The sequence below is a fragment of the Schistocerca americana genome, chromosome 4 (assembly GCF_021461395.2).
Source record: "Schistocerca americana isolate TAMUIC-IGC-003095 chromosome 4, iqSchAmer2.1, whole genome shotgun sequence".
Classification (NCBI taxonomy): domain Eukaryota; kingdom Metazoa; phylum Arthropoda; class Insecta; order Orthoptera; family Acrididae; genus Schistocerca; species Schistocerca americana.
This window is the reverse complement of record NC_060122.1, coordinates 321,357,959-321,379,217: the sequence shown is the minus strand read 5'-3', so window position 1 is coordinate 321,379,217 and position 21,259 is coordinate 321,357,959. Positions and strand designations below refer to the sequence as shown.

Here is a 21,259-nt window from a genome sequence, read left to right as displayed (position 1 = left end):
CCAACTGACCTGCCTACACTGTGAAGCTTTCTATGTGGGAATGACCAGCAACAAACTGTCCATTTGCATGAATGGACACAGGCAGACAGTGTTTGTTGGTAATGAGGATCACCCTGTGGCTAAACATGCCTTGGTGCACGGCCAGCACATCTTGGCACAGTGTTACACCGTCCGGGTTATCTGGATACTTCCCACTAACACCAACCTGTCAGAACTCCGGAGATGGGAACTTGCCCTTCAGTATATCCTCTCTTCTCGTTATCCGCTAGGCCTCAACCTCCGCTAATTTCAAGTTGCCGCCGCTCATACCTCACCTGTCTTTCAACAACATCTTTGCCTCTTTACTTCCGCCTCAACTGACATCTCTGCCCAAACTCATTGCCTTTACAAATGTCTGCTTGTGTCTGTGTATGTGCGGATGGATATGTGTGTGTGTGCGCGATTGTATACCTGTCCTTTTTTCCCCCTAAGGTAAGTTTTTCCCCTCCCGGGATTGGAATGACTCCTTACCCTCTCCCTTAAAACCCACATCCTTTGGTCTTTCCCTCTCCTTCCCTCTTTCCTGATGAACCAACCGTTGGTTGCGAAAGATTGAATTTTGTGTGTGTGTTTATGTTTATGTTTGTTTGTGTGTCTATCGACCTGCCAGCACTTTTGTTTGGTATGTAGCAGTTTATGTGCGTAGATGCTCCAAGTCCAATGGGAACCCTTAAAACATCTATTTCAGACCCCCTGAAATGTCTCATCCACTGTAATTTACTCTTCAGTATGTTGCATGTAATGAATAAAATGTCCTCTCACACAAAAATCATGCACTGCCAGACGCTCAGCCATTAGATCTTATTTGTTCCTAAACCTCCCTGGGACTGGCAGTGACAATTTTAGTCTTGATGAAACTACAATTGCATAAGAGAGGGAAAAAAATTATTGGCAGCAATAAATAATGGCACTAACAAAAGATTATATGGACCTCTGCTTCAGGTAGTTACTAGTTTTGTATATCTTTCATGCCTGTGCTGGCAATTGCTGTGTGAAATAATGGCAACTTGAATGAGATACAGACCAATTAAACACAAGTATTGTGTGCTCCTTGTATCTTTCAGAATTACACGATTCGGTGATATACTGGGACATATTACAGGAAATTAAGCTCTCTGGGGTATCTTTAATGAGCTGAGGAGAATGTACAAAGAATAAATAATGTTTTTGAACAATCATAAATTCATTATACGGACAGATATTTCAGCAATCTACTTCTCCAAACGCAAAAATAAAGCATGCTTACACTCCTTGGAATAAAATGGAAAATATCTCTCATAAAAGTTATATTCAAATTTTTCAATCTTGAATCCAAATTTCTGGTACAGAATCATTGCAGAATTTTTGGCAGACACGTGCAATGTCACATCTTTTTCTTGAGATGTCTGTAACAAAAAAAGAAAATAATTTTGAGCTATAGAACAAGAAAGTGATGATAAAAACTACAGCAACTTTATCTATATGTAGTATTATGCCTAAAATAACAGGCGAAAGTAAAGCAGGCATCAAATCCTGATTTTCTAAGACTAAATATGTATCATAAAAATTTTATATTCAGCTTTCTTCTTCGCAGACACAAGTGGCAGCAGATAAAGGGCTGACTGTGTAAGGCATTTGATCTTAGATTAACACAGAAAATGACTTCATATCAAGCTGAACTTGAAACCTATGTTGTATAAATGTTAATCCCATATTATGTTACTGTGAAATAGGACCAACTTTGACTGACAAAAATTTGTATCAAAGTTGGGTTCAAATGTAATCATTAGTTTACAGTGTAGCGAGATAACAAAGTAACACTTTCCTTTTGTGCAAATACAGATTCAAATAAATTGTTATCAACATGTAAATATGTGACTACGCCAATCCCAACTGCTGACGCTTGAAATCTATTTTTCGATCTGTAGGGTTAGGTTAAGGAAATTATCAGCTATGAATGAACGTAATCAATTTAGATAACTGACCTCACAAAAATTCTTGGAGACGTCTCTTAATTTATGTAATTTTTTTAAAGACATTTCATAGACACTCAGTAACTTAGTAAGCATGGAAAATTCAAAATATTTGCCATGATTAGTTAAGTATGTTAATTATGACAGCAGTCAATAATGACTGAACATCTCTTATAAAATGTTTCTGGGGGAATGTGTTGGTTGTTCAAGTCATACCCCTCAAGGGACAATTACTGTATTCGATAAAGTAATTTAAATAACACAATTCGTTTTATGTAAACTCAAACTTTATTATTCAAGCTATAAACCAGTTTCCACACAAATACAAAAATATTTTCTCAAAATCAGATTCCAACCCTTTTCAAAAATGCACCTTTGGTATGACTAAGATTCCTGATTTCCTAATTCGTGGCCCCTATAGCCAAAGTTGTTCTTAGAATAAATAGTCAGCGATGACATAATAAATATGTAGAATAAGGTAACAAAAGCCACAATAAAAATTACAAACCATAAATGTAGCATTACTTCCGTAGGAACATACAATTAGAGAACATATAGGAAACATTTGCAATACAGACAGTGTCCTGGTGGCACAGTGATTAATGCAACTGCCTTGTACGTTGAGGTGGCAGAATTAATGGAATAGCGATATGTAAATATATAGATGATGGTAGTATCATGTACACAAGGTATAAAAGAGCAGTGCATTAGCAGAGCTGTCCTTTTTACTTAAGTAATTCATACGAAAAAATTTCTGACGTGATTATGACCACATGATGGGAATTAACGGACTTTGAACGTGGAATGGTAATTGGAGATAGACATATGGGACATCCCATTTCAGAAATAGTTAGGGAATTCAACATTCTGAGGTCCACATTGTCAAAAGAGTGTGCCAAGAATACCACATTTCAGGCATTACCTCTCAACACATACAACACAGTGGCCGATGGACTTCACGTAACAACTGTGAGCAGTGGCGTTATCATAGAGTTGTCAGTGCCAACAGACAAGCAACGTAACATGAAAAAAAAAAAAAAAAAAAAAAAAACACAGAAATCAATGTGCGATGTACAACAAACGTATCAGTTTGAGATAGTGTGGCAAAATTTGGCATCAACAAGCTATGGCAGCAGATGACCTATGCAAGTGCATTTGCTAACAGAATGAAATCACTTGTGGCGTATCTCCTGTGTTCATTACCATATCAATTGGACAATAGATGACTGGAAAACCGTGGCCTTGTCAGAGGAGTCCCCTGTTTCAGTTGGTAGGATCTGATGGTATGGTTCGAGTGTGGCACAGACCGCAAGAAGCCATGGAGTAAAGTTGTCAACAAGGCACTGTGAAACATAGTGATGGCTCCATAATGGGTGGGCTGTGTTTACATGTGACAGACTAGGTCCTCTAGTCCAACTGAACAAATCATGGACTGGAAATGATTATGTTCCATTACTTGGATAACATTTGCAGCCATTAAAGGATTTCAATTTCCCAATCAACAATGGAATTTTTATGGTCGACAATGCACCATGTCACTGGACCACAATTGTTCACGAGTGGTTTGAAGAACATTCTTGACAATTCGAGCGAATGATTTGGCCACCCAGGTGACCCAACATGAATCCCATTGGACATTTATGAGATGAGAGGTCAGTTCATGTACAAAATCCTGCACCGGCAAGTCCTTCACAGTGGACGGCTATAGAAGAAGCATGGCTCAATACTTCAGCAGTTGTTGGATCCACATGATGGGGCAAATTTATAAACAGTGTGTGCCTCCTAAGAGTCGTCAGAGCAGATATTTACAATTTTGTTTTTGCTATATGTAGCAAAAGTTCCCCTCCTCCCTCCCCGCCAACCATGGACCTTGCCATTGGTGGGGAGCCTTGTGTGCCTCAGCAATACAGACAGCCATACCGTAGGTGCTACCATAATGGAGGGGTATCTGTGGAGAGGCCAGAGAAATGTGTGGTTCCTGAAGAGGGGCATCAGCCTTTTCAGTAGTTGCAGGGACAACAATCTGCATGATTGTCTGATCTGGCCTTGTAACATCAAGCAAAACAGTACTGCTGTGCTGGTACTGTGAACAGCTGAAAGCAAGGGGAAATTACAGCCGTATTTTTTCCTGAGGGCATGCAGCTTTACTGTATGGTTAAATGACGATGGTGTCCTCTTGGGTAAAATAGTCCCCCAGTCGGATCTCTGGGCAGGGGCCACTCAGGACGACGTCATTATGGAGAGAAACAAAACTGGCATTGGAATGTCAGATTCCTTAATTGGGCAGGTGGGTTAGAAAATTTAAAAAGGGAAATGGATAGCTGCTGGTAAACCTTACAGGATGTGAGGTCATGGCCCAAGAAACTCTTCTGTTCCTCATGTTTCGTCCAGGACTGCGCTGGACAACCTCAGAGCCCCCCCCCCCCCCCCTCTTTCCTATTAAAATTATCCTGATGCTTATAAATTTCAATGGTTTCTCTATATAGTCATGGATGATATTTGATGTTGTAGATAAAATCTCTGTTTCAGAAAACTTCACTTTGTGGTTTGCTGACTGAAGAGCATGCTCTGCTACAGCTGATTTCTCAATTTTTCCTAGTCGGCAGACTTTTGTGCTCTTTTAGTAGTAGTAGTAGTAGAGGTGTTTGTGGGCGCACGACAGCAAGGTCTTCAGCGCCCGTGCAGCATCATAGTGAGACGGGTGTCAAGAAAAAAGAAAACCTCAGAACAGGGACATAAAACGGAACAGAGAACACGGGGAACAATCATCGAAAAAATGGGCTCACCCACACTGAAGTGTGGGATGATGCAGGGCGTCAGCAGTAAAACGTGGACAATACAGGAAGAAAATGGTAGAGAGAGCTAAAACATTGGAGCAGATGGAAGTGGCTGGCTGACCACAAGGAAAAAAGGGAGGAGTCAGCCACTCTGCAACACACTAAAACCTCCAGCCTAAAAGTTTAGGCCAGAGTCCAGACACATCACAAAACTTAAAAACCCTTGCCACACACGTCTCATCGTCAGCTAAAATACAAGGGAGATCCCCAACAACCTGTGCTTCTGCCCTTGCATCACGGTATAAAATACAGTCGATTAAAATGTGCCGGACAGAGATGTGCACACCACAAGTGGCACAAAACGGAGGATCCTCCCGCCGTAATAAATAGCTATGCGTCACAGGACAGTGCCCAATCCGCAGACGTGTGAGGGCCACCTCTTCCCGCCTGAGCAACCGACAGGAGGAACGCCACGGCCGAGTGGTTGACTTTACCGACCGCAGTTTATTGGCCGACACCGCCAGCCATTCGGCCTCCCACAACTCCATGCACTTCCTATGGAGTGCAGCGATGACTGACTGCAAGGGGATAGGACACTGGACCACATCCTGCTCTCTGCAGGCCTCCTTGGCAGCCCGATCAGCCTGTTCATTGCCCCATATGCCGACATGACCAGGCACCCAGCAGAAGGATACCTCTTTACCCCGCTGTTGGAGCAAGTACAGTTGGTCATGTATCAACTGGACCATCGCCTCAGTCGGGTATAGGCTCTGCAGCGATTGTAAGGCACTAAGAGAATCGGAGCAGAGAAGAAATCGATCGCCCCGAACACGATGCATCTGCTCCAGTGCCTTCAGGATCGCGTGGAGCTCCGCTGCGAAAACGGTATATTCAGCAGGGAGGCGAATCCGGGTGACACGATCAGGGAACACCACAGAACAGCCTAGGGAAGTCTCCTGTTTCGAGCCATCAGTATAAACGACAGTGAAACCGTGATGCACGTCTAAAATGTTAAAAAACAGAGATTGGAACGTAAAATCTGGTGTGCCATCTTTCTTAAAACGAGTCGTGTATTTACGCTCCTCTTGGTAGTTCCAATATAAACTTTACCACACGTACATGGAATTTTGTATACACCAAATGCTGACAGAGTAAGGCGTTTACCCTTCACAGATCGGAGTAGCTGACTTATTTTCTTTGTTGGTCTAAAGACCAGTCTGACGTCATGTTTCTATAAAAATCTTACACATCTGATTTGTTACTTTTTTTTAATAAAATGGAGGGAAACTATGCTTTTCCATTGTTGTGGTTCGTCCTTGTCCTTCGGTCTTCTGTTTCTTAGTCATAAAATTCTCTTTATCTCTTTCCCTGAGTAGCCATTTTTCTCGAAGGCCTGCTTCAGATGTTTTATTTCAGCATCCAGGTGTTCCAATGTGCATATCTGTTCGGCTCTATCAACAAGACTTTTAATGACACCTCTCTTTTGTTCTAGACGGTGACTAGAGTTTTTATGCAAATATCTGTCGGTATGTGTTACTTTCCATAAAACTTTATATCCCAAACTTCCATCGGACCGTCTCATAACTGAAACATCCAAGAAAGATATTCTGTTATCATTTTCCATGTCCATGGTGAACTGGATTTTTGGATTAATTGTATTTAGGTGATCAAAGAATTCGTCCAAAGCCTTTCTACCATAGGACCAAACCACAAACGTGTCATCTACAAACCAATACTAGCAACATAGTTTCTTATTTGCTTTGTCCAGAGCTGATTGTTCGAATTTCTCCATATAGAAATTAGCAATTGCAGGAGCTTTGCAGGACTTTTGCTACACCATCTAGTTGCTCATAAGATTCATCGCCCCACTGGAACTGACTCAAAGTAAGGCAATGTCTAAAAAGAGCAGTCAAATATCCTGTAAAAATATCCATTATGAAAATCATAACTTCGTTAACTGGAACCATAGTGAATAAGGACACTATGTAAAAACTTACAAGAATATCTTCAGGAGCCAGAATTAGTACTTAAAGTTTCTCAACAAAATGACTAGAGTCTTTTATACACGAGTCAGTATTCCCAATATACAGTTGTAAACGAGTTGCCCACATATCTCGCTATTTTGTACGTGGGAGAATTGATGACACTAACTATGGGTCTCAAAGGAAAATCTATTTTATGAATTTTGTTTCCTTGGGGAAATTTCGTATACCTGCTTCTATACTCACGATAATATCTTCAACTGGTACTCTCACAGGTGTTATAGCACAGTTTCCTCCTTTTGTAAGGACAGAAATCTTGTTTTGAAATAACATTATCTCCGACTTGTTAACAACACTATCAGACATAACTATATTGCTTGTGCTGCTACATTAGCTTGTAACTTTCTGAACTTTTCCTTGTGTCTATTAGTAGTCATTTCCATCGAGCTTCCATAGATGTAAACGTAAGGTAATGTATTTTATTCCACAAATCTATCTGTACCTTACTAGCAAGGAACAAATGCAGTTTCAGTACATTACGGTCAACAGAATCCATTTCTCATCTTGTGTAATCTATCCTTTCTTGGAGTAGTGCTCTTTCTGTACAATCAGAAATCCGATGACCCGAGCTGTCCGGAACATCCTCTTCAGCTTTAGAAAGTTTGGTATAGAAGATGAGTCTCTATAATGTAACAAGAAGGTTAAAGTACAAATTAAATGTGCTCTCTTCTTACGTAAAAAATTCAAAACGTCTGACTGATTTTGAGAAATCCTCCCCGTAGAGTCTTCTGAAAGAAGGCTATCACAACCAGATGACATTATATTGGAACTACCAAGAGGAGTGTTAATTTTTTTTTTTTTAAGGGAGATGAAAATTTAATAGTCATGGGGGACTGGGAGTCAATAGTAGGAAAAGGAAGAGAAGGAAATGTTGTAGGTGAATATGGAATGGGGGTAAGGAATGGAAGAGGAAGCCGCCTGGTAGAATTTTGCACAGAGCATAACTTAATTATTGCTAACACTTGGTTAAGAATCATGAAAGAAGGTTGTATATGTGGAAGAGTCCTGGAGACACTGGAAGGTTTCAGATTGATTATATAATGGTAAGACAGAGATTTAGGAACCAGGTTTTAAATTGTAAGACATTTCCAGGGACAGGTGTGGACTCTGGCCACAAATTATTGGTTATGAACAGTAGGTTAAAACTGAAGAAACTGCAGAAAGGTAGGAATTTAAGGAGATGGAACCTGGATAAATTGAAAGAACTAGAGGTTGTAGAGTGTTTCAGAGGGAGCATTAGGGAACGACTGATGAGAACAGAGGAAAGAAATCCAGTATGAGAAGAATGGATAGTTGTGAGAGATGAAATAGTGAAGTCAGCAGAGGATCAAGCAGGTAAAAAGATGAGGGCTATTAGAAACCCTTGGGTAACACAAGAGATATTGAATTTAATTGATGAAAGGAGAAAATATAAAAACGCAGTAAATGAAGCAGGCAAAAAGGAATACAAAATTCTCAAAAATGAGATCGATAGGAAATGAAAAAGTGGGCATAGATAGAGGAGAAATGTATGGATGTAGAAGCATATATCACTAAGCGTGAGATAGATGCTGCCTACAGAAAAAGTAGAGAGACCTTTGGAGAAAAGAGAACCGCCTGTATGAATATCAAGAGCTCATATGGTAAACCACTAATGAGCAGAGGGAAAGCCGACAGGTGGAAGAAGTGTTAACTTTTGTACTAAGAAAGTGATAAACATAAGTAATAATCTCCTCATGTTTACTCGTTACCCATCTTTTTAAAGTTTCTCTTCGAAGCTTTTAGTAATTTTCTGCAAATGTGGAATGTGACTCCTATGCTACAGCTCACCTTTTTATTTATTTATTCTTTATATCACTTTGTGCCGATCGTATAAACATCACTGACTGGAGGTCAGTGTTTAGAAATGTGGGCACAGACATTAATGGAGTGCGACTTGGGCTGTGGTACAACTTTACCCTACATTGTCTCAGCAGGGTGCCCAGTGCAGAGGATCTCAGGTTCAAAACTCAGTCAGTTCCTTGCACATACACGTCACCATAATACTCCCTTCTCCACTGCGAATAGTGCAGTTTCATCCACATTATGTATTTCGTCAGCAGTAAACTCATGTTCGAGTATTTCCTCATATTCATCAAAGAATGCATTAACACGCTCTCTATTAAAATACCTTCCTTTGTTCCACTGATATTGCTTATGGAACAGGACAAAGCTGGATGATCTTTCAAAAACCTGTAATACCAATTTACTTTATTGAAGTGAAGTGGTAGATGATATTTCCCAGCAAGTTGTTACACAAGTTTCCTTAATTCAGTAGTAATTACTCCGAAGAAACCAGACTCTAAATTAATCATATGCTGTGCTAATTCATCTTCCACTTCTGCTATCATATCATTACATCTTCCAAATTATGATATTTTATCTAAACCCTTCAAATTAAGATTACTTTGGTACTCATATATCATATCTTCTACATGCTTCATTAACTCTAATTTCATCATGCCAATGTTTCAGCAAAGCTTCGTCTATATTCTCCTGCTTCCACTTATTGTGAACTCTCTTTGTAATATTGATCAGATGAAACACTTTTCAGTTGGTACGTTACTGCTATCAATGCCTAACTCATACCGCTACGATTAATAAATTCTCCATAGGTACGACAGGTAGCAAGACCCATCATTCCAAACGAGATCTAAAGGTCTAACCTCAAAATTTCTACCACTTGATTATGCTTAAACAATATGCCATTTGCTGTCACAGATTATAAAAACAGAAAGCACAATAAATTTTCAAAACATAGTGTTGTTGCAATTATCACTATAGTAGAGAAAGTAGCATCAATTGGAAATAAAACAAGAGTTCCATGAACTTTGAGCATTCTGGGCTACTGGTCTATGTGGTGAGCAACATTGTGTGAGTCTACGCGATGTGAATTATATTGTTTACTTTCAAATAAGTACGTATTCCAGTGTATCTACTGATTATGACAAAGGAACGAATCCAATTTTGGAATTTTAATACCATTTAAGCTGAGGTTTCGCTTATACAAAAATAATGTGCAGCAGTTAGAACTAAGGTTGAGAAAACAGAATGAGAAAGTATCTGCTAAAACCAAGCACAAGAAACCAGCCACTGATTTCAATGTAGATGCTAATTTTAATATTACAATTTCATGCCTCAGGAAGCTTTCAAATGGTGGTTGGTGATTTGTTTAAGACAGATGCAGAAACAGCTTGCACTGCTGTCCACAAGGTATCGGCCTGCACTGCCTCACAGAAGAAAGAATTCATCAAAACACCTATGGAGAAAATGACTTGAGAAAACCCAGTCTGACTTTTGTCAAATATCGGTAGCATGTTTATCTGGTTAATTAAGCACTATTGACTACCATATCCCCATGAGATCACGTTGTGGAAGTGCAGAGAGATTTAGGAATTGTCAAGGATAGGTTTCTTTAAACGTACAAGTAATCTCTGACGCTGCACTTAATCAGAGCATGTTAAAATGTATACAAAGCACCACATGTAGCTTCACGACAAAAATCTGTAAAAAAAAGTCCAATATGAATAGAAAGTGAATTTAGCTTCAGGACAAAAATCTGTTTTTTAAAAAAGTCCAATATGAACAGAAAGTGAATTTACCAAGTGTCACAATGCAGTGGATTCAGAATTTATTATTGGCTGCAGCAGCAAATCTTTTTTATATCTCCTTTTTCTGTTTACATTCATCCATCTTTATAACATGACACCTTCAATAACAAATATTGTGTATCTATAACGTATGATTAGTGTCTGCATTTGAACTGCCTCATGATGATCTCTTCATCTCTAATTGAGATTAAAATCTGTAATTGAAAAGTGTCATGATGGTCTCTCCATTGGCAAAAGATTCTGGAATAGTCCCCCATTCAGATCTCCAGGAGGGGACTACCAAGGGGGTGGTTACCATGAGAAGAAGACTGAATAATCAACAGAAAAATAACATTTTAAGAGTCAAGGCGTGGAATGTCAGAAGCTTGAACGTGATAAGGGAACTAGAAAATCTGAAAAGGGAAATGTGAAAGCTCAGCCTAGATATAGTAGAGGTCAGTGGCGTGAAGTGGAAAGAAGACAAGGATTTCTGGTCAAATGAGTGTAGGGTAATATCAACAGCAAAAGAAAATGGTATAACGGGAGTAGGATTCATTATGAATAGTAAGGCAGGACAGTGTGTTACTGTGAACAGTTCAGTGACAGGGTTGTTCTTATTAGAATCGACGACAAATCAACATCGACAATGATAGTTCAGGTATACATGCCGATGTCGCAAGCTGAAGTTGAAGAGATTGAGAAAGTGTATGAGGATATTGAAAGGGTAATACAGTAAGTAAAGGGAGATGAAAATCTAACAGTCATGGGCGACTGGAATGCATTTGTAGGGGAAAGAGTAGAAGAAAAGATTACAGGATAATATGGGTTGGGCAAGGAATAATAGAGGAGAAAGACTAATCAAGTTCTGTAACAAGTTTCAGCTAGTAATAGCGAATACTCTGTTCAAGAACCACAAGAGGAGGAGGTCTACTTGGAAAAGGCCGCATGGTCAGACAGATTCCAAAATCAGATACTGGATTGTAAGATGTACCCAGGGGCAGACATAGACTCAGATCCCAATATAGTAGTGATGAAGAGTAGGCTGAAGTTTAAGACATTAGTCAGAAAGAAACAATACGCAAAGAAGTGGGATACAGAAGTACTAAGGAATGATGAGATATGCTTGAAGTTCTCTAAGGCTATACATACAGCAATAAGGAATAGCTCAGTAGGCAGTACAGTTGAAGAGGAATTGACATCTCTAAAAAGGGTCATCACAGAAGTTGGGAAGGAAAACATAGGTACAAAGAAGGTAACTGCAAAGAAACCATGGGTAACAGAAGAAATACTTCAATTCATCGATGAATGGAGAAAGTACAAAAATGTTCCAGGAAACTAAGGAATACAGAAATACAAGTCGCTGAGGAATGTAACAAACAGGAAGTGCAGGGAAGCTCAGACAAAATGGCTGCAGGAAAAATGTGAAGACATCGAAAAAGAAATGATTGTCGGAAGGACAGACTCAGCATACAGGAAAGTCAAAACAACCTCCGGGCATATTAAAAGCAAGCATCATACCATTACCAGTGCAATGGGAATTCCACTGTTAAATGCAGAGGAGAGAGCAGATAGGTGGAAAGAATAAAAGCCTGTATGATGGGGAAGATTTATCTAATGTGATAGAAGAAGAAACAGGAGTCGATTTAGAAGAGAGAGGGGATCCAGTATTAGAATCAGAATTTAAAAGAGCTTTGGAGGACTTAAGGTCAAATAAGGCAGAAGGGAAAGATAACATTCCATCAGAATTTTTAAAATCATTGGGGGAAGTGGCAACAAAACAACTATTCACAAATGTATGAGTCTGGCGACATACCATCTGACTTTTGGAAAAGCATCATCCACACAATTCCAAAGACGGCAAGAGCTGACAAGTGTGAGAATTACTGCACAATCAGCTTAACAGCTCATGCATCCCAGTCGCTTACAAGAATAATATTCAGAAGAATGGAAAAGAAAATTGAGGATGGGCTAGGTGACGATCAGTTTGGCTTTAGGAAAGGTAAAGGCACGAGAAAGGTAATTCTGACTTTGCGGTTAATAATGGAAGCAAGACTAAAGAAAAATCAAGACACCTTCATAGGATTTGTCGACCTGGAAAAAGTGTTCGACAATGTAAAATGGTGCAAGATGTTCGAAATTCCGAGAAAAGTAGAGGTAAGCTACAGGGAGAGACAGGTGATATACAATATGTAAAACAGCCAAGAGGGAATGATAAGAGTGGATGACCAAGAATGAAGTGCTTGTATTAAAAAGGGTGTAAGACAAGGATGTAGCCTTTCGCCCGTGCTGTTCACTCTGTACATCAAGGAAGCAATGATGGAAATAAAAGAAAGTTTCAGGAGTGGAATTAAAATTTAACATGAAAGGATATCAATGATATGATTTGATGATGACATTGCTATCCTGAGTGAAAGTGAAGAAGAATTACATGATCTGCTGAATGGAATGAACAAAAAGGGCATTCCTGGCAAGAGAAGTCTACTAATATCAAATATTGGGCTTGATTTGAGGAAGAAATTTCTGAGAATGTACATCTGGAGTACAGCACTGTATGGTAGTGAAACATGTACTGTGGGAAAACTGGAACAGAAGAGAATCGAAGCATTTGAGATGTTGTGCTACAGACAAATGTTGAAAATTAGGTGGACTGATAAGGTAAGGAATGAGGCGGTTCTGCACAGAATTGGAGAGGAAAGGAATATGTGGAAAACACTGGAGCTGTAGAAGGCAAAAACTGTAGAGGAAGACAGAGATTGGAATACATCCAGCAAATAATAGAGGACGTAGGAAGCAAGTGCAACTCTGAGATGAAGAGGTTAGCACAGGAGAGGAATTCGTGGCAGGCCGCATCAAACCAGTCAGAAGACTGATGACCAACTTGATGCTATATTTCAGTTAAAATCGCAATAATATTTGTTTATTTACTGGTTTCAGCTTATGTTAAAGGCTTCTTCAGAATTTTTGGCCCCCCTATGGCTGGTGCTGGTGGCTTCTCGGTTTTCTCATGTTACCACGATCGTACACAGTGACTGATGGCTGTGGAGCCACGGCTTAAATAATGTGCAATTCATGTGCCGGCTATGGATTACATTATCACCAGCCAATGGCAAACTCTTCACAAGAACTGTATAAAATTTGCTTATTAAGTTCTCGTAGACCACATACGAGTACATAAGAAGTTAAATCATTTCAAGCATCAGGAAAGTAGTCATTTATGTTAAAATAAAATAAACAAACTTACAAAACAATAGAAGAAGCAGTGTAATCTATTGACATTGCTATGAAAGACAAACACATCATTCTTATTAATGTTTTGTCGATAAATAAATAAACTAAGAGAGTGGTAATCATATGCACATACAGATATTACATAAGACATAATGACAGGTAAAATTACATTAAAAGGTGCAACCATTAAAATATTATCATGCCACTGTATATTTACTAGGCACTGCCCTTTGGTAAGAATTCAAAGTGACGCTGATGGCTAAGCAACGTGAACATTCAGAAGAAGTAGCAACTAGGCAATTAGTGAAATAGGTGTGTAGAATATGAGACACTGGAGACATACCGTAAGACTTTTGAAAATATATCATCCTCAAAATCCCAAAGATAGCAAAGGCAGATAAATTAAGGACTATCACACACACTCACCTAAACAGCTCAGGATGACATTCAGTTTGGCTTTCAAAAAGGTAAAGGCACCAGAGGGACAGCTCTGGCATTGTGCCTGATAATGGAGGCAAGACTTAAGAAAAAAATCAAGGATCCTCCATAGGACTTGTCAGCCTAGACAAACTTATTGACAATCTAAAATGGTGCAAAATGTTTGCAATTCTTGAACCCGGATTTCCCGCTTATTGTGAGAGGTGGCCTTAATAACCTCGGCTATCTGTGCATGCTCTCCAAATGGCATATGATGATAACAACATTATTCTCAATTCCTTTTAGTCTCATTATCCATGGTACAAGAATTAATAATGTTGGCAAGCATTAGGTGATGAATGTAGTGGACATGGCATAAGGATGTAGACAATGTGACATATGAAGGTTTGTATTGGCCTGGGGAGCATGCACAGATAACTGAAGTGGTTAAAGCGACTGTTCACAGTAAGTGGGAAATCCGAAATAGAGTCCCAATCTGGGGCAAATTATCACCTGTCACTATTAGGTAATACATCTATACCTAATGTAACTGACGTCAAATAATTCGCAGTTAGCGAATAAATTTTGAATTATTATGTACAGCTGTGAATAATCAAAAAGGTCTGTTTTTTTCAGACAGGCAACTAAATAATATTTCCATCCCAAGAAACAGAATCTGAGCACTTATTCCACCTAATGAGTCACGGTTATCCTTTCTTCTTCTGTAGTGGTCAATCCAAGGATTGGTTTGCAACAGCTACAATGGCAGCATGTCTCCATTCTGTGCGTCTTTCAGCTTTTCTCTTCATTTCTTTATAGGTGTTACATCCCACATCTTTCACGATTTGATCCATGTACCTCCTCTTGGTCTTTTTCCCTCGACATACCCCTCTATGATTGTGTTCAGGAATCCTTTATGTAGATGGCCTGTAAATTGCACTCTTCTTTTAACAATGAAACTCCAGAAGCTTCTCTTCTCACCTGCTCACGGTTATCCTATTGAAAAATAATACTCCCTTTATCATTTGCTGATGCTGTTTCCAGTTTCCCCAGAAAAAGTTAGTTTTCCAATACTCAAGACACTGATTCACAAAAGCTAGCCTCAAAGTCCTACTGCTACGTTTCCACAAGATACAAACATCCCAATTTGAAATTCATATGGTAATCACTGGTGTTTTACACTGTTCTATGTTTTATTCTTTCAGATTTTTCATCACCAAACATTGTAAGCAGTAGAAACTGCACTAACCAAATCATATGCCAGACCATTAGTCAAAAATTACTTCTGGTATTTTCTTCAGTGTGACTTGTACTTGGTTTGCCAATATCATGAAGTAGAATACATCACCTAAAATTATTCAGCTGATTAGTATCATCACTATTTTATATTATTTTTTATATTTCATGTTTCTCTGGTTATTTTAAATAATCAGAACACACTTACACTGGCCCCATCTTCAATTGTCATTTTGTTTTACATTTGAGGAGAAAACAGCCTGTGAGGTGCAGGAAACCTGTGTTTCTCAAGGATTTTTGGCACCTCACCAGGACACAGGATAGAACATGACACTGAATACTGTAAATATGACTGAAAAACATTCTCACATTAACAAAACACTAACTATGATGCATGTGAATTTATATGGCAGTTTCTGCACTAATGAGAAAATAGATGGCATATGAGTATCAGAGCACTGGCTGAAAAGTAATGAGGTAGATTTCTTTATTCCTTAGTGATATGTTGCTGCAGATGTAATGCATCAGGGAAATGGCAAAAATGGTGGGGCTGGTATATTTGTTACAGAGGATACAAGAGTCACAAAAATTGATATTAGCAAATACTGTTCTGAAACGGGTGGGGAATTCAGCTGTGTAAATCTTGTGGCTCTTAATCTAATTGTGACAGAGATATTTATTTGAGAATTTTGAATTAATGATGAAAAGTTCTTAAAGTCTAAAACAAAAATTGCTATTTGTGGGGACTTCAGTACAGGAATTGGAAACAATAGAGCAAGTTGTTAAGCCATTTTTCAACCCCCTCAGAATGTTCAATCTATGTTGTAGCAATAAGGAATGCCACACATGATGGGGCATGTTACAGAACATCATTGGTAACTTTGAAAGGGATCTGTGCACAGGGTGTATACGGCGACAAGGATAAAAAATTCCCGGATTTCTCCCGGATATCCCGTTTAAAAAATACGCTTTTTCCCGGGCGAAAATACACTTTTTCTGTTGTAAGTGACAGTAGGTTTTCCGTAGATTTTCCCTCGGAACTGTAAAACCTACCAATTCTTTGAATGGTTAACGTTTTATACAATTGCGTAGAACTTCCCGGAAAAAAATAGAAAAGACGGGCAGAGAAGTTTTGGAGAGACTTTTAATTTTAAAAAAAGGAGAGAAGTGTTGGAAAGACCTTTGATTTGCAGCAACATATACGTTCCATATTTTCGTATTACGAAAGTATAAATTCGAATTGCACCAAACAAAGAGCGTTAGTTTGCGGAGCGTTGAAACCGAGGTTGCGATGTCCTTTTGTAGTAGTGATGGGCTAAACTGCGACTTTCCGATATCAGTGATTTCTGTGAATGCTACTTTTCAGTATCTGTTATTCTTAACTGTGATTTGTCGCAGTTAAGGAACCTACGTCGTGTATCCCTCCGCCACTGCTATTTCTGCGACTTCTGTGATTTCTGCTACTTCTGCGACTTCTGTGACTCCTGCAATTTCTGCGACTTACCACCGTATGAAAAAGTTACATCTGTCCAGACAGAAAATTGCATCTCAACAAACCTGTCATTGGTAAGGATGTTTTACGTTTGTTCTTCCGTTGGCTTTAATTTTGTATTGAAGAAACAACTGTGAAAATATTAATAGTGTAATTAATATGTAAGTAGCCATACAGTAGCGTAATAGTTCGTGTTTATAAAATGAATTCTAACATATTGTTATGTTCACAGGTACGCGAACTACATTTTAGTCACTCAGTAAAGTGGTAACTCAAAATATCATTGTCAACAGATCTGGAGAAATTGCCACTGCGTCTTTAGACCGTTTTCGTCAGACGAGAGGTTAGTTTCTAAGTGTTTCGATGGACTTAATTACTTCAGTGAGATCGTTCTTGCAAATGTGAAATATACCCCATTGAGTGGCTTTCATTAGAGCAAATTTTAGCAATCTACTCTGTCAATTATATTACTTGTAATTAGTGACAGCAAAAATTGTTTAATAATCCTTGTGATTTTGGAGACACAGTTCTGACTCCGATTACTGGTTGCTGTACGTATCTATCCACATCAAGGCTGTTGAGAGAGACTCATGAAGATTCAAGATAGCTCTTAGAAGATTTTGCAGTTTAAAAGTAACATAATTGTGAAATAAGTGTGCAGATGAGTGATTAAACTGTGTTTTATTGAAGTTGTTGTGCGATTTTAAAGGAATAATAAATGTTAAATACAGTGAGTGAATAATGAAAATCTCATTTTCCACATGTTTAAGCCGTCCTATACCCGTAATTTTCCGCCACTTATTTACTGGTAAACAATAGTTGGAGAGTGACATGCCGCCCCCCCCCCCCCCCCCCCAATCTCCACAATCTTGGTGTGACACTGACCTGTAACATATCCCAAAGTCTACAATATGCATTTTGAGGCTGTTGATATGAAAGTGGGAAGTACAGATCTTCGATTTAAATCAGGAATAGCTTAAGTGCACTACTTGAAAGTAACACAAGAAAAGCTTACTTATGTCCTACTTAAGCAAAAAGTTCTTGTGTGTGAAGTTGCCATGTAGAACACAAGGTGTAAAACTTTTATCCCGAGTCTTGAACTGTGTCGGAACAAAAGTGAGGTATTCATATGACCCAATAATACTGTTTTCATTTCACTACACTTATACAGATGTCTGAGTTCCTCTGTGTTAACATTGCAAAGTCCTGTAGGCATGTGGAGTATTAAGCAAAACTGTCATATTGGAAGCAGGATCAAACACATTTGTTACGTTACTTGATATTTTCAGGAGAAAAAGGCAATGTTGCTTCTTATTAATATACTTTCAGAGTCACAGCTGTGTTTGACCAACCATAACTGATGCTGAATGTGCATGTGGTCATATAATGTGAAGGGCTTATTTCAATAGTGGTAGAAGTCCATTACCTCCACTTTTCTGTCTATAATGCTTCTGAAATTAATGATCCAAACAAACATAAATAAAGGTTCATCTCTAGCAAGAAGCCATATGCTTGAATATTTCTGGTATCTCAACTGCAGATTTTTCAGCGCTCATTTAACTTTACGACTCTGTATCTCAAAATGGACTTGTACCACTAATGAAATAAGTCCTTCATATGCACACACAACACACCGATCTCGTGAGGCACAAGGCTCTCATAACGAAGTACGTACGTTGGTCAACAGATGGCAGTAGGAAAAGAATGTTAACTGCGCTTTTTAGTTGCTACTTGCCACTCTTAGTTGCGACTTGTCACGGAAATCGCAGTTAGACTCGATATCGTATCGCAGAGATGGACGTAGTACGAACTTTCGCCAACAGATGGCACTGTTAACTGCGCTTTTTTGGTTGCTACTTGCGACTCTTAGTTGCGACTTTTCACGGAAATCGCAGTTGGACTCGATAGCGTACCGCAGAGATGGACGTAGTACGAACTTTGGGCAACAGATGGCACTGTTAACTGCGCTTTTTAGTTGCTACTTGCGACTCTTAGTTGCGACTTTTCACGGAAATCGCAGTTGGACTCGACTGCGAATCGCAGAGACGAGTGTAGTACAAACTTTGGCCAACAGATGCCACTGTTAACCGCGCTTTTTAGTTGCTACTTGCGACTCTTGGTTGCGACTTGTCACTGAAATCGCAGAAAGCATTGCTAAATTCGACCAATAGATGGCTCACGTCTTTGAATGTGAAATACTACTTGCGACTGCTAACTGTGACTGAAATCGCAGTTAGATTCTGTAAAGTTATTATTGTGATATCTGCGACTTCTCAGTCACTGTGATTTCTAACAGATACGCGATTTCCTGCCCACCACTATCCTTTTGTAAGCGAGTCATATCTCAAGCCACGAGATCTCGTCAGCCGATGGCAGCAGCTATTCAGAGCATAGGATACATGTTACAGTCAGCCAATAGCAAGATCACTGGTTACATAGCGCGAACACGCAAGAGGAAAAGTTAACGGTTTACATTAATGTACACAGTACCGTATATCTACAAGAAAAGCTAAGGTTTCACATATGATATTAGTCTCTAAGATTAACACGCTACAACAGAAGCTAAGCTTTCACATGTAATATTGATCTTCTTTGCGTGTGTTATATTTTAAGATACATCACACAAATGTGCCAGTAAATTTAAAATTATGACATAAATGTCTCGGCTCGAAATTCTTGTAGGTGGCTGGTCCTCAAACTGTTCAGTTTCGAACGCTCTGTGATTTAGATATCCATCCCACTTTTTCACAGGTAACATAATTCATCTTGCGTAAAAAGAAATTTACTTTGAAAGTAACGCTTTTCTAACCACCGTTCGCAATACTATCCGAAGACTGTTAGATAGAGGTGGCAAAAAATAACGTAACTGATAGAAATAACCGGTTACTGAGAAGTAACGGTTACTGCGATAACCGTTCCTCTGATTCTGGCAGTTATTTCAATAACTGTTTAGTGTCAACAGTGCCTCTCGCCATCTGTTGACCGAAGATCGTACTGCGCATTTGGAGGCGTTCTATAGACCATGGGAATAACTGTGAGACTGCGCGCCATCTGTTGATAAGAACTGTGTACTATTTCGTGGGCCTTCGTTACTTTTAGCATAAACAATTAAATAAAGTTAATGTCCGAGCCGTGGCTGATAGGAGCTGCAGTACAGGCATTAACAAGTACGGTCGTTCCCTTAAGCCACCGCCTTACGTGTTAATTTAGCTTGGACGGGTAGTACAAGGAAAGTTACTAATGAATTCGAGCGACTATGGAAATAACTGTCAGAGCCGGTATTCTCCTCTGGCAGTTATCGTTATTGGCTCGTAGTTCTAGTTCTCTGGTAGTTATCGGGCTACCACCACAGATAACCCGGAAGCTGGTAACGGAATAACTGTGTGTCTAGACGTTCCTGACTCGGTGACTCTAGTTAAAGGCCGTAGTTCCAGGTGATATTGCCAGAGAGGATAGTAACTGGAGCGAACAAATATTTTCGTACTGCTACGGAAATAGCCGCTGGCCATCACGAATGACAAATAACACGTCAGAAAGTATAACATAATACAGTGGAATATAATAATTATTATCCTCATCATTTGTCAGGAGATTGTCAAAATACGTGAATATATCACAGTAACTGCTAATATTTACAGAATTGGTACACTGACAGAATAAAACACAGTTACGTACTTTTAATAAATTTATCGTACACAGAATACCCGATCTTGACTGTTGCAACCAAGTGCTGTCAAAACTGAAATATAGCAGAATTTTTACCTAAGCTGGTCTATCAGTCTCTGTTACGATATTCATCTACAGAGTAGAAGGAGGGGTCACTGGAAGCGTCTGATTCCACCCGTCTGCTTCGACGTAAAGGTGTTGTGGTGTGTGAATGTCATTACGGCACGGTGTTTATGAGTTGGTTTTTGTGTGTGTGTGGGAGGGGGGGGGGGGGCTGTCGATCTAGGTTGCAGTGCCGGAATTTGCTGGTGGTAATTATTTTTTTTTTTTTTTCTAGCTGTGATGTTTTGTGTATTTATGAAGTATTGAATGTGATTTAATTTATGTAGGGATGATTGATTTGTGGACTTTTGGGATTGTGGTTTTATTTTTTGCAGTTGTAGGTGTTGGTTTTTTGGCATCAGTAGCTGTGGTGGACCTATATAGGTCACCGGATAATGACCGATTCCCATTTTCATAATTGTGTGTGTTGATGTTTTAGTATCGTCATCTGAGGTTGACCTATGTAGGTCAAGGGAAATGTCTGATTCCAATTTTCGTACTTTTAGTTGTGGGTATTGGTGTTTTGGTATGGTCACCTATAGTTGACCTATATTGTTCAAGGGAAGTGTCCGATTCCTGCAGATTTTTGTTGGTGTAGCAGAATGCTGTATTTTTTTTCTTTTTGTTCTTCATTTTGTGTTTTGGGATCATGGTGTGTTTTTTTTTACTAGCTTGTCCTCACCCTAAAACCCCCAACTTC

At 39.2% G+C, this 21,259-nt stretch overlaps 1 protein-coding gene across 3 annotated transcripts in view; it reads right to left on the bottom strand.

The window, feature by feature from the left end:
• Nucleotides 1-21,259, bottom strand: part of LOC124612403 (cysteine-rich protein 2-binding protein) — a 227,325-nt gene that overhangs the window by 30,183 nt on the left and 175,883 nt on the right. The window contains exons 11-12 of one of the 3 annotated variants that reach the window (XM_047140589.1): nucleotides 7,286-7,432; nucleotides 1,289-1,424 (exon numbers count right to left, since the gene is read on the bottom strand). In XM_047140589.1, coding sequence (XP_046996545.1) covers nucleotides 7,310-7,432 — 123 coding nt within the window. In that variant the 3' untranslated portion in view covers nucleotides 1,289-1,424; nucleotides 7,286-7,309. Of the gene's footprint in view, nucleotides 1-1,236; nucleotides 1,425-7,285; nucleotides 7,433-21,259 lie in introns of those variants that run through there. The other 2 variants (XM_047140588.1, XM_047140587.1) reach the window with 2 other exon arrangements.